Source organism: Oncorhynchus nerka, linkage group LG20, assembly GCF_034236695.1.
Source record: "Oncorhynchus nerka isolate Pitt River linkage group LG20, Oner_Uvic_2.0, whole genome shotgun sequence".
Lineage (NCBI taxonomy): Eukaryota > Metazoa > Chordata > Actinopteri > Salmoniformes > Salmonidae > Oncorhynchus > Oncorhynchus nerka.
The window spans coordinates 60142638-60155279 of NC_088415.1; the positions used below are offsets into that span (position 1 = coordinate 60142638).

Below are 12642 nucleotides of genomic sequence, written 5' to 3' on the forward strand. Positions count from 1 at the left end.
TTGACCTCTGTCATTGCCAACAAAGGGTATATAACAAAGTATTGAGATAAACTTTTGTTATTGACCAAATACTTATTGTCCACCATAAATTGCAAATAAATTCATTAAAAATCCTACAATGTGATTTTCTGGATTTTTTTTCTTCTCATTTTGTCTGTCATAGTTGAAGTGTACCTATGATGAAAATTACAGGCCTCTCTCATCTTTTTAAGTGGGAGAACTTGCACAATTGGTGGCTGACTAAATACTTTTTTGCCCCACTGTGTATGAGCGCAGCTGCTACATCATTAATGTCGTTAGATGCAACATGTCATAGCGCACTGCGCTTTAGTTCAGGCTAAGATTTTAGCACTCATCATTGCATTCTCTAACAGAAAGTTGGTTGGCCCACTTTGATGTCACGTAGGTTGAGACGTTGCTGTTTTCATTTATAAAGCCCTTTTACAAAAAGTCTCACTGTACCAAACATCATTACTAAACTTTAAACAAGCTAGCACACCCGGTCTCAGGAATGGCTAACTGGAAATTATTTTGGTGTCTACTGAGTTTGGAAAATCATATTTTAGTTGTTTTTATTCCTTATTTGTGGAACAATCTTCAAAATGTTCTTAAATGTGATATTTTGGTGCCTCTAGGCCAATTCAGATTGACATTTTACTGATGGAATATCTGTTTCTAATGAACGTGTTTTTCTTTTTGATTACATTTTGTATTTTTATTTTGATTGGTATATTTTCTATAATTTATGTAATTCAGGACTCATCTGTAAAAGAGACTTCCGTCTCCGTATGACTCCTTGATAAGATGTCTATGAGCTAGTCTGCTGTACACAGAAGACTATGAGCTAGTCTATTGTACACAGAAGACTATGAGCTAGTCTACTGTACACAGAAGACTATGAGCTAGTCTGCTGTACACAGAAGACTATGAGCTAGTCTACTGTACACAGAAGACTATGAGCTAGTCAACTGTACACACAAGTCTAAGAGCTAGTCTACTGTACACAGAAGTCTATGAGCTAGTCTATTGTACACAGAAGACTATGAGCTAGTCTACTTTACACAGAAGTCTATGAGCTAGTCTACTGTACACAATGGCACGTTGTGTTAGTTAATCCAAGTTTATCATTTTTAAAAGGCTAACTGATCATTAGAAAACCCTTGCAACCCCAGCCATCCAGCCAGCTGTCCTACGGGCCTGTCTGTCTGTCCCCTGAAACCCCCCTTGAGAAGCCTGTCTGTAGAACCGGGCCAGTCACGAACCCACAGAAACAGGATGAGGAGAGAGAGAAAGGTGGGGGAGGACAGCGAGAGGAGTGGGGAGAGAGATTTACTGTTAGATACTCAGGGTTTTTAAAAGCTCCTTGTGTCTGAGGATAAATCACAGGTCTTACCATGAGAGTTAGACTGTGATAAACAGGCACTCAACACACATGCTGCTGGAGAGGAAGGACAGAGAGAGTGAGGGGGGGGGATTGATTTGTAATTCTGCACAAATGTCTCGCTCTTCTCTGTCTCTCAGACAGAAATGGAAAGAGAGACATAGTCAGAAGGAAATGAGCAGGGACGTTTTTGTGTGGATAACTCAGAAATAAAGAATAAGAAACATGGCTGTAGCCATCGCCAGATCCACAGCTGAAAGTCATATTGAGCTCGGAGTTTCCCTTTTTGATCTTCCTCTCTCTCCCTGAGCCTTTGACAGGGACGTCCCCGGGGCCCAGAGCTGCTGGGAGAGGTCTGCTTGGAGTTTCCCTTTTGATCTTCCTCTCTCTCCCTGAGCCTTTGACAGGGACGTCCCCGGGGCCCAGAGCTGCTGGGAGAGGTCTGCTTGGAGTTTCCCTTTTGATCTTCCTCTCTCGCCCTGAGCCTTTGACAGGGACGTCCCCGGGGCCCAGAGCTGCTGGGAGAGGTCTGCTTGGATTTTCCCTTTTGATCCTCCTCTCTCTCCCTGAGCCTTTGACAGGGACGTCCCCGGGGCCCAGAGCTGCTGGGAGAGGTCTGCTTGCACCTCACAGCGCTAGCTCCAACACACAGAAACTAAGAAAACAGAGGCCATCAAGACCTGTGCTCCACACATATGCGCGCACGCACGCACAGCAAGCTGGACCTATTTATTCTTACTTTAAATTCTTTCTTAAAACAGATAGATAGAAATGGGGGGGTGGAGTATATATTCCAGGGCTCAGATCCTCTCTGCAGTGCTAGGGTGTCGCACCGGCTACCAAAAGCAACACACATCTCTCACCTGACTGACAGGGATATGGTTAGCAAGGAAGGGAGAAACAGGGATAAAGGGAGAGACAGTGAAAGACAGAGCATGATCCACAAAACCTCTTACAAAGAGAGAGAAATACAGAAACAGAAACTCTCAACAGTGAGAGACTAATGACAGTTTGCTCCACACTTCACACAGCAGGAGGAAATGATGTACACACAGAGGAACGACAACAGGACGGGAGAGGTGGGAGGAGGAGGAGAGAAGAGAGAAAATGAGAGGCCTCGGTAGAGTAGAAATGGAGAAGGTGCAGGATCAGGAAGTATATGGCTTACATTTGAGTCCTGACAAGAAACATTGGTGTTGGTTACTTGCTGGGTTCCAAGGAAATCCAAAATATTGGAATGCTGTATTTCAGTGTAGTTCTTAGTGACAAAACTCAGGCATATCTTCTCGCAACCGAGAAGAGTACCTCCTCTGCACTGGGAACCTCAGGGTGTATGCTTTTATTCTTGTAGATCCTGTGTCAGGATCTCATGGCTAAAGTCAAGGATACGATTCCTTGCCTGTAGCTGCAGGGTATAAAACCCAAAAAGAAAGGAAAATATCTGTACCTTGCTGGTATACGTGTAATGTTTTGACAACTTCAGTAGATTGACTTAGTTAATAGTTGGTGATGTGTTCCTTCATTAGAGTGAGTAGGCCAATACAGCAGTTAAAGTTAAAAGGGATGCCATAGCCCCCTGTCCTTGTGTCTGGGCAACAAAGCATGTATGCCTCTCTCTCTCGCAAGGCATCAAAGGGCTGCTCTGGACATGAATTACTTCTGAAGATTACTAAACTCAGCATAAAAAGAAACGTGCTCTCACTGTCAACTGCGTTTATTTTCATGTGTAAATATTTGTATGAACATAACAAGATTCAACAGCTGAGACATAAACTGAACAAGTTCCACAGACATGTGACTAACAGAAATGGAATAATTTGTGCCTGAACAAAGGGGGGTGAAAATCAAAAGTAACAGTCAATATCTGGTGTGGCCACCAGCTGCATTAAACACTGCCATGCATCTCCTCCTCATGGACTGCAACAGATTAGCCAGTTCTTGCTGTGAGATGTTACCCCACTCTTCCCCCAAGGCACCTGCAAGTTCCCGGACATTTCTGGTGAGGACCTGCCTTACAACAGACCTGCAAGCCCTCAGTCCAGCCTCTCTCAGCCTATTGAGGACAGTCTGAGCACTGATGGAGGGATTGTGCATTCCTGGTGTAACTCGGGCAGTAGAAAAGCCTCTTTAGTGTCCTAAGTTTTCATAACTGTGACCTTAATTGCCTACCGTCTGTAAGCTGTTAGTGTCTGAACGACCGTTCCACAGGTGCATGTTCTTTAATTGTTTGTGGTTCATTGAAAAAGCATTGGAAACAGTGTTTAAACCCTTTACAATGAAGATCTGTGAAGTTATTTGGATTTTTAATTTTCTTTGAAAGACAGGATTTCTTTTTTTGTTGAGTTTATAACAGAAAACATTGTTCACACGTACTCACACACAGCTTTCCTCTGAACATAATTACACTAAGCTTTAAACACACACATACACTCTCTCAAGCCCTGTTCCTTACATACAGACACTGACACACACTCCCTGGGAGCGTGCACCTACCTGCCTCACATTTGGGTCATATGAGTCAGACATCTGAAGCTTCTGTTGCTGAGGAGCCGAGAGAGAGCAGAATTCCAGCCCGGTCATCAACACACTATTAGAACTTCTAAATGAGGGAAACCCAGAGGAGAAAACAGAGAGAGGAGATGGAGGGGCAATCTGAGCCGCATGGGAGAGCGGAGTGCTAGTAGAGCTGCCACAGTGGACTCACATTGGTAAAGGCTTCACTACCACATATACGCACCTATGCACAAACACAATTTAGTTAGACACATGGCCACATATTTCACTGAATCTCACTGCACATACAGAACACCAGATTCCTCACTGCATATTCACATGGCCACATATTTCACTGAGTCTCACTGCACATACAGAACACCAGATTCCTTACTGCATATTCACACGGCCACATATTTCACTGAATCTCACTGCACATACAGAACACCAGATTCCTTACTGCATATTCACATGGCCACATATTTCACTGAGTCTCACTGCACATACGGAACACCAGATTCCTCACTGCATGTTCACATGGAGTCATTCATTTCCAATAATATTTGTGTGTAGTTAACACTGCTTGGCTGTGCATTACATAGTGAAGGACTGGACTGAGCTATTTACCATTCACTGTTAGAGGAAATCACATTGGTGAACGTTTCTAAACACACATTGGGATGATCCTGTCACAAAACAAACCTCAAACATATTTTGAACAGTGTTGATGAGGCTGGTGTAATGGCACCTTTAGATGTAACGGCACATATCAAATCAAATGTATTTATCAAGCCCTTCTTCCATCAGCTGATATCTCAAAGTGCTGTACAGAAACCAGCCTAAAACCCCAAACAGCACTGCAGGTGTAGAAGCACGGTGCCATACGGCACCTTTTAGAACAGTGCTTCACTGGCAGGAGTTAACAGCATTCTACAAATTGGATTTTAAACCTAAACACACTGCTAACCTTTTGTAATGTTTGTATCCAATTTCAACTTTGTGGCTGTGGAATTTGACCGTGGCAGTGTTATCTAGTGAAAACCATCACAGATCAATGGGGGAAAAGGTATTTTAAAAGGTTTTACTGACATCCTCAGAGACCATACATTTCTCCGTCCAGATTGATCTACAGACAACAATAAGTACATAGCTAGTGAAGATCAGGGCTGCCATCTAGTGGACATAATCTGTTCATAACAGAATAACCAAAAGTTGTTTATTCAAAGGAAACGTCCAGACACAGAATGTTACAGCGAATGGGGACAAAGGAAACGTCCAGACACAGAATGTTACAGCGAATGGGGACAAAGGAAACGTCCAGACACAGAATGTTACAGCGAATGGGGACAAAGGAAACGTCCAGACACAGAATGTTACAGCGAATGGGGGACAAAGGAAACGTCCAGACACAGAATGTTACAGCCAATGGGGACAAAGGAAACGTCCAGACACAGAATGTTACAGCGAATGGGGACAAAGGAAACAAAAGGTGTGTGTGTGGGGGGGGGGTTTACACTCTGCTGGATAGTCCACACAGGGTAGAATACCCACACATTGTGAAAAACAACAAGTCTTCAGTGGCACAGTAAGATTAAGTCAGTTTATTATGTTCAGAATGAACTGTTCTAGGGTCATTTTCCACTGGAATGTTCTACATTGTAAGAAATACATGAGTTTCAGATAAGGCGTCAACTCAAACAAATCAACAATAACCTACTTGGGCTTTTTCTGATGTACTGTCAAAGACAAGCAATTCCCAAAAACAAAAAAACCTCACTTGATAGGCGCTTGCCTGAACACAGAAGCACCACTAAAGTGAGGTTTTCCACATTTTAGAATTCTCCTCTAAAACATTGGAATGATCCACCTAGAAAGGACCACATTGACCTCATTCCTGATTCCAATTGAACCATTCAGTTCAGATGGCCAAGTGCTCATTCATGTGTAGACTGACAGAGGTTACAGACAGAGAGCCAGGGAGGGGAAATCATGGTCAGAAGTGTCACTGGTTGGCCTATGGAGAGTGACACCCCAGAATCTAGAGCCTTGGAGGACAGAGTTGTTTTTCCTTAGTGGTAAAACTCCCATTCAAGGCAACACACTGGAAAGAAATGAGACAAAGAAGTCCTCACTCTTCTTTTAAAACGAGGTTTCAGTCCTGTTTCCTCCCCTGACCCAGGAACCTAGATAATCTTCTGAGCGTGTTCAGTCCAGTGTGACCCCTTCAGGCAGTTCCACTACGACAGGATCACAATCGTCAGGATCGACCTCAAAGTCCCAGCGGAACTTCTTGGTCAAGTGGGCCTTGAACTTCTCTGCCCGCTTCCGCAGGGTGCCGTCCACCCCCGGCCCACTGGCAAACTGGAAGAAGTCCTGGGGGAGAGCAGGGAAATGGAGAGTTAGAGGCGCGAGACACCTTAAGGAATGTAGGCCACACTCAGTAGATCACCTGCTGGGTGCGGACGAACAAAGACGATTCAACATGTACAATCAATGGGAAATTAATAGAAAATGGCAGACAATGTTTTGTGGCCAGATGCGATAGGACCAATGATGTGTATAACCCCTAGATGACTGACTGTTTTGAAGCTACAGCACCCAGAAATTTTTTCACTAGATTCAGCCACGGGATGAATTTTGATGGAGGGAACAGGGGGAGGAAAAGTATTAAGTATTGTTTCTTCATCGTTAGTAATGTAGTCCCTTGTGAATCTGGTGATGCAATTAATCGTTTCCCGACCTGAGAAATGTGCCATTTAAGTCGCTTTCATTATTTACCAAAAATGTGTGTGAAGGTACCAAATTAAGCCAACTAGATAGTGCTGTTCCTGACACCTTTTTCTCATGGAATTGTTTTAAGAAAGTCAAGGATAATTCAGCTATTTGATTTTGAATTTTTAAATCCCTTGAAGTACAGCCCCAGTCAAGAGTTGACACACCTTCATTCGAGGGTTTTAATTTATTTTAAATGTATTATCTACATTGTAGAATAATAGCGAAGACATCAAAACTATGAATTAACACATATCGAATAATGTAGTAACCAAAAAGTGTTTAACAATTCAAAATGTATTTTATATTTGAGATTCTTCAAAGTAGCCATCCTTTGCCCTAATGACAGCTTTGCATTATCTTAACCAGCTTCACCTTTAATGCTTTACTAACAGTCTTGAAGGAGTTCACACATTTCTTATGAAAAATGTTTTGGCCTTACTGATCTTCGCCCCAAAAAACACATTGAAAACATATTCACTACATGGAACAGATAGTCCCCCCCGTAAAAAGAAATCTGAAGGAAGGTTGTTTCTCAACTCTGTCCAAACATGTATTTAACACTTTATTTTACTAAACAGTCTCCAAATATATACTTCCATTCATTTTTACATTGGTAACGGGGGACATTCAGGCGAGTCTTGAGGCATGTGGGCGTCCTAGACATGTACAGTTGAAGTCAGAAGTTTACATACACCATAGCCAAATACATTTAAACTCAGTTTGTCACAATTCCTGACATAAAATCCTAGTAAAAATTCCCTGTCTTAGGTCAGTTAGGATCACCACTTTATTTTAAGAATGTGAAATGTCAGAATAATAGAATAATAGTAGAGAATGATATATTTCAGTTTTTATTTCTTTCATCACATTCCCAGTGGGTCAGAAGTTTACATACACTCAATTAGTATTTGGTAGCATTGCTTTTAAATGGTTTAACTTGGGTCAAACATTTCAGGTAGCCTTCCACAAGCTTCCCACAATAAGTTGGGTGAATTTTGGTCCATTCCTCCTGACAGAGCTGGTGTAACCGAGTCAGGTTTGTAGGCCTCCTTGCTCACACAGGCTTTTCAGTTCTGCCTACACATTTTCTATAGGATTGAGGTCAGGGATTTGTGATGGCCACTCCAATACCTTGACTTTGTTGTCCTTAAGCCATTTTGCCACAACTTTGAAAGTATGCTTGGGGTCATTGTCCATTTGGAATTCCCATTTGAGATCAAGCTGTAACTTCCTGACCGATGTCTTGATGTTGCTTCAATACATCCACCTAATGATGCCATCTATTTTGTGAAGTGCACCAGTCCCTCCTGCAGCAAAGCACCACCACAACATGAGGCTGCCACCCCCGTGTTTCACGGTTGGGATGGTGTTCTTTGGCTTGCAAGCCTCCCCCTTCAAACATAACTATGGTCATTATGGCCAAACAGTTCTATTTTTGTTTCATCAGACCAGAGGACATTTCTCTTTTCTCCACAAAGTATGATTTTTTTCTCCCCATGTGCAGTTGCAAAACGTAGTCTGTTTATTTATGGCGATTTTGTAGCCATGGTTGATGATATTACTAGATATTATCTAGCGTGTCATGCGTTGCATATAATCTGACTGAGCGGTGGTAGGCAGAAGCAGGCGCGTAAACATTCATTCAAACAGCACTTTAGTGTGTTTTGTCAGCAGCTCTTCGTTGTGCGTCAAGCATTGCGCTGTTTATGACTTCAAGCCTATCAACTCCCGAGATGTGGCTGGTGTAACCGATGGGAAATGGCTGGCTAGTTAGCACGCGCTAATAGCATTTCAAACGTCACTCGCTCAGAGCCTTCTAGTAGTTGTTCCCCTTGCTCTGCATGGGTAACGCTGCTTCGAGGGTGGCTGTTGTCGTTGTGTTGCTGGTTCGAGCCCAGGGAGGAGCGAGGAGAGGGACGGAAGCTATACTGTTCCACTGGCAATACTAAAGTGCCTATAAGAACATCCAATAGTCAAAGGTTAATGAAATACAAATGGTAGAGGGAATTAGTCCTATAATGACTACAACCTAAAACTTCTTACCTGGGAATATTGGAGACTCATGTTAACCTCTTGCTCCTACTGAGACGCTTGCGTCCCATTTAGAGCTCTGGAAATGCAAATGCGCTACGCTAAATGCTAATAGTATTAGTTAAAACTCAAACGTTCATTAAAATACACATGCAGTGTATTGAATTAAAGCTACACTCGTTGTGAATCCAGGCACCAAGTCAGATTTTTAAAATGCTTTTCGGCGAAAGCGTGAGAAGCTATTATCTGATAGCATGTAACACCACAAAAGACCCGCAGGGGACGTAAACAAAATAATTAGCATATTCGGCGCTACACAAACCGCACAATAAAATAGAAAACATTCATTACCTTTGACCATCTTCTTTGTTGGCACTCCTAGATGTCCCATAATCACTATTGGGTCTTTTTTTCGATTAAATTGGTCCATATATAGCCTAGATATCGTTATATGTAGACTGTGTGATCAACGAAAAAAAACAGCGTTTCATAACGTAACTTCATTTTTTAAAATTCAAAAAGTCGACGATAAACTTTGACAAAACACTTCGAAATACTTTTGTAATGCAACTTTAGGTATTAGTACACGTTAATAAGCGATAAAATTCATCAGGAAGGCGATGTAAAATCCTTAGCTGTCGTCTGGAAAAAAATGTCCACAGAAGGCTCGACAAAAAGAGCTGGGCGGAGACTTGGGGGAAGTGGTTCCCTTGATTCGGTTCAACCAAGAATCAAAGCTGAATCAAATGACAAGACTCTAGACAATGTGTGGAAGCTGGAGGCGTTGAAATCTCGGTCTTATGTAATTCGGTTCACTTTGAACAATTGCTGGAAGTGGGGCAAGGATATTTATTTCCATTTTCTGTGATCAGGTTTTCCTGCGCTTTTCGATGAAACTGCCGTTCTGGTAAAGCCACAGCAGTGATTTAACCAGTTTTATAAACGTCTGAGTGTTTTCTATCCACACATACTAATCATATGCATATACTAATCATACGCATATACTATATTCCTGGCATGAGTAGCAGGGCGCTGAAATGTTGCGCGATTTTTAACAGAATGTTCGAAAAAGTAGAAGGAAGAGGTTAAAAGGGACCACCAGCTTTCATATGTTCTCATGTTCTGAGCAAGGAACTGAAACGTTAGCTTTCTTACATAGCACATATTGCACTTTCACTTTCTTCTCCAACACTTTGTTTTTGCATTATTTAAACAAAATTGAACACGTTTCATTATTTACTTGAGGCTAAATTGATTTTATTGATGTATTATATTAAGTTAAAATAAGTGTTCATTCAGTATTGTTGTAATTGTCATTATTACAAATGTAAAAAAAAAATATTTTAAAAAATTGTATTTATTATTATTTAATCGGACGATTAATCGGTATCGTCTTTTTTGGTCCTCTAATAATCGGTATCGGTGTTGAAAAATCATAATCGGTCGACCTCTAGTTTGGACACCAATGATGATTTTGTGAGAAGACCGATTTACAGAATGTCTTATGGTCTGACTAACACAACAGCAAATCACCGCAGATGCAGAAGTGGGAAATGCAGTGGATTGAGATGCATCCAATACAAAAAATATATATCTCTAGCTTAAACTGACAGATTTCATGGTGATGTTCTTATTACACTAATTGAATTTCCACGGGGAGATCGACTCTCGGGGTTAAATGGATCACAACATTTACTTTGTAACTTCGGGTAGAAAATGACCAAATTCACAGGAAATACATTACAAAGGATGAAGAAGCAATATTTCAAATGCAACTTTATAATAAAATAAAAATAAAAAAATTCCCAGGACCCTGCTTTTCAAAGATTCATGCCAGCTCACCTGTAGCGTGGAGGTGAGGAAGTTGTCCTGGGACACGATGTCGACAAAGAAGTCTGGAGGTATCTCTCCCAGCTGGTGGTAGAGCACAGCGATGAGGCCCAGGTACAGATCCCGGCGCTGACGCATGGCCTCCTCACTGCGACACAGCAGGGCTAGAAGGCGCTTCCAGTGCTCAAAGCCCTCGTACACATTCCCAATGAGGAAACACACAAAAGCAAACTGCAGCTCACCTGGAAGGGGGAGGCAGGGAGAGAAGGGCAAGGAGCAAAGAGGGAGAGAGAAAGAGAGAGAGAAGATGCGCAATCAGTCAGACAGTTTATTATCAACTGGTAATGAACTCAAAACAATAGACATATACAGTTTATTTTACACCTCTATATAAAGTAAAGACTGTCCTTGTCAGTTTTCCCATCAAATGTGGTTTATAGTGGTTAAGGATTGGCAGCTGAGGGAGAAATATGACCAACAGCAGGGCTCTAATCATATATATATATATATATATAGCATCACACGAACATTGTTACAAAATAATATACAAACATCACATATGACAAAACACCCAACTGCTGTCTATACAATTCTAGTCTATGTTCCAAATCAACTGCTCCATAAATTCATATAAACTGGTCAAATATACCAAAGGTCTCCCTTCTCACTCACCCAGCACGTTGAGTGGCTGCTGCTGGTGATGTTTCTCTAGCATACTGTCCAGGGCATAGCTCAGGTCCAGGCTGCACTGGGTGATCTGGGCTGGGGTGGCCCCAGGAGGGTAGGTCTGCTTGGGGATGGGGGAGAACCTCAGCTCAGTCCCCTCTCTTGGCTTCATCCTGGGAAGCCTGTCCAGGCCCTCCCTCATGCTCTGACACTCTGTGTCGTTCCTGGGCAGGTTCTGTTCGTCGCGATCCTTGGTGTGTGTGAGCTGGAGCTCTGGGATCACGTCGCTGAAGGCACACACACGCCCAGAGAGAGGCTGCAGCCTGGTGGCCAGCTCCTGGTTCACCCTGTCAGTTAGGGAGACCCATTTCCGCATCACCTCGTACGGGTAGGGCCCCAGGAAAGGGTCCAGGTCTCGTAGTTCTGCGCGGACCCGACCCACCTCATCTTCATTCTGTGTGGCAGAGAAGTCCAGATCCTCCTCTTTGGGGTCCCAGTGGGCCAGCAGGATCTCTCTGGGCTTCAGGGTGAGGAAGAGGCCTGTTCTCGGACCTGTTTCACCCCCGCGGTCTGGTGCGTTAGAGGAGCAGTAGTGGAGGAAGTGGAGACCTGGTGGGATCATCTTCACCCCGCGGAAGCGAGGCCCGACCTGCCAGCTCTTGTAGTCAATGCCCAGCTCAGTGCCCTCGGGAACCCCCAGCAGTACCACGGTCGCCCCCTCCTCAAACAACCCCCGTGCCACCTCGGGATCCATGTCCACCGTTGCCATGGCTGTTCCCACAGTGATAGGAATGGATCAATACAGACGTTAGCTAGCTAGTTCTTTGAACGTCATGCTTCATTATTACTAAACAAGTAAGCTACATACCAGATCTGTTATACTTTATTATGCTTTGAGCTAGCAAGCTAGATAGCGAGCTCTAGTAGCCAACGTTCGATTGCTAGCGTTAACTAAACAAGCCAAATATTCTGAATTGAACTCCATTGATAACGTTAGCTGCTTGCCCAAATGTACCCTGAACGTGCAAATAAGGTTAACATACTTAACTAAAACACTACAGTCGTGTTTCGATAAATAAGAAGTTTCCAAAAAATGCACTGTACCTGAAAGTTCAGTAGTTGCGTTCACGTTACTAGTTGGTGCAACATTACTGTGCGTGCCTAAAATATTTCCCCAATAAACAAAAACCTAGAACGAGAACAGTTCCGGAAGGTATGCAACTTCGGAAGAACTTCGTCTTATTTAAAAAATATATATATATATTGCATCACACGAACATTGTACACAACAATATACAAACATCACATATGACAAAACACCCAACCCCAAAATTAAAATAATAATAAATAAAACTAGAAAGACACAAAGCAAGTATGTTACACTATAGACAAGTTACATCTTGACAAATACTGTAAACATGTATTTGATCATTTGCTATTTACACTTTTCACTGATGTTATATAAT

At 42.6% G+C, this 12642-nt stretch overlaps 1 protein-coding gene across 1 annotated transcript; it reads right to left on the reverse strand.

The window, feature by feature from the left end:
• Positions 1–5076: 5076 nt before the first annotated feature.
• LOC115102881 (protein AAR2 homolog) lies at positions 5077–12374 on the reverse strand. Its single transcript, XM_029623295.2, has 4 exons — positions 12281–12374; positions 11183–11947; positions 10523–10752; positions 5077–6247 (listed from the first exon to the last, which is right to left on the reverse strand). Exons 2-4 carry the CDS (start codon positions 11943–11945, stop codon positions 6080–6082), a joined length of 1161 nt encoding a protein of 386 aa, XP_029479155.1. The 5' UTR covers positions 11946–11947; positions 12281–12374; the 3' UTR covers positions 5077–6079.
• Positions 12375–12642: the final 268 nt, after the last annotated feature.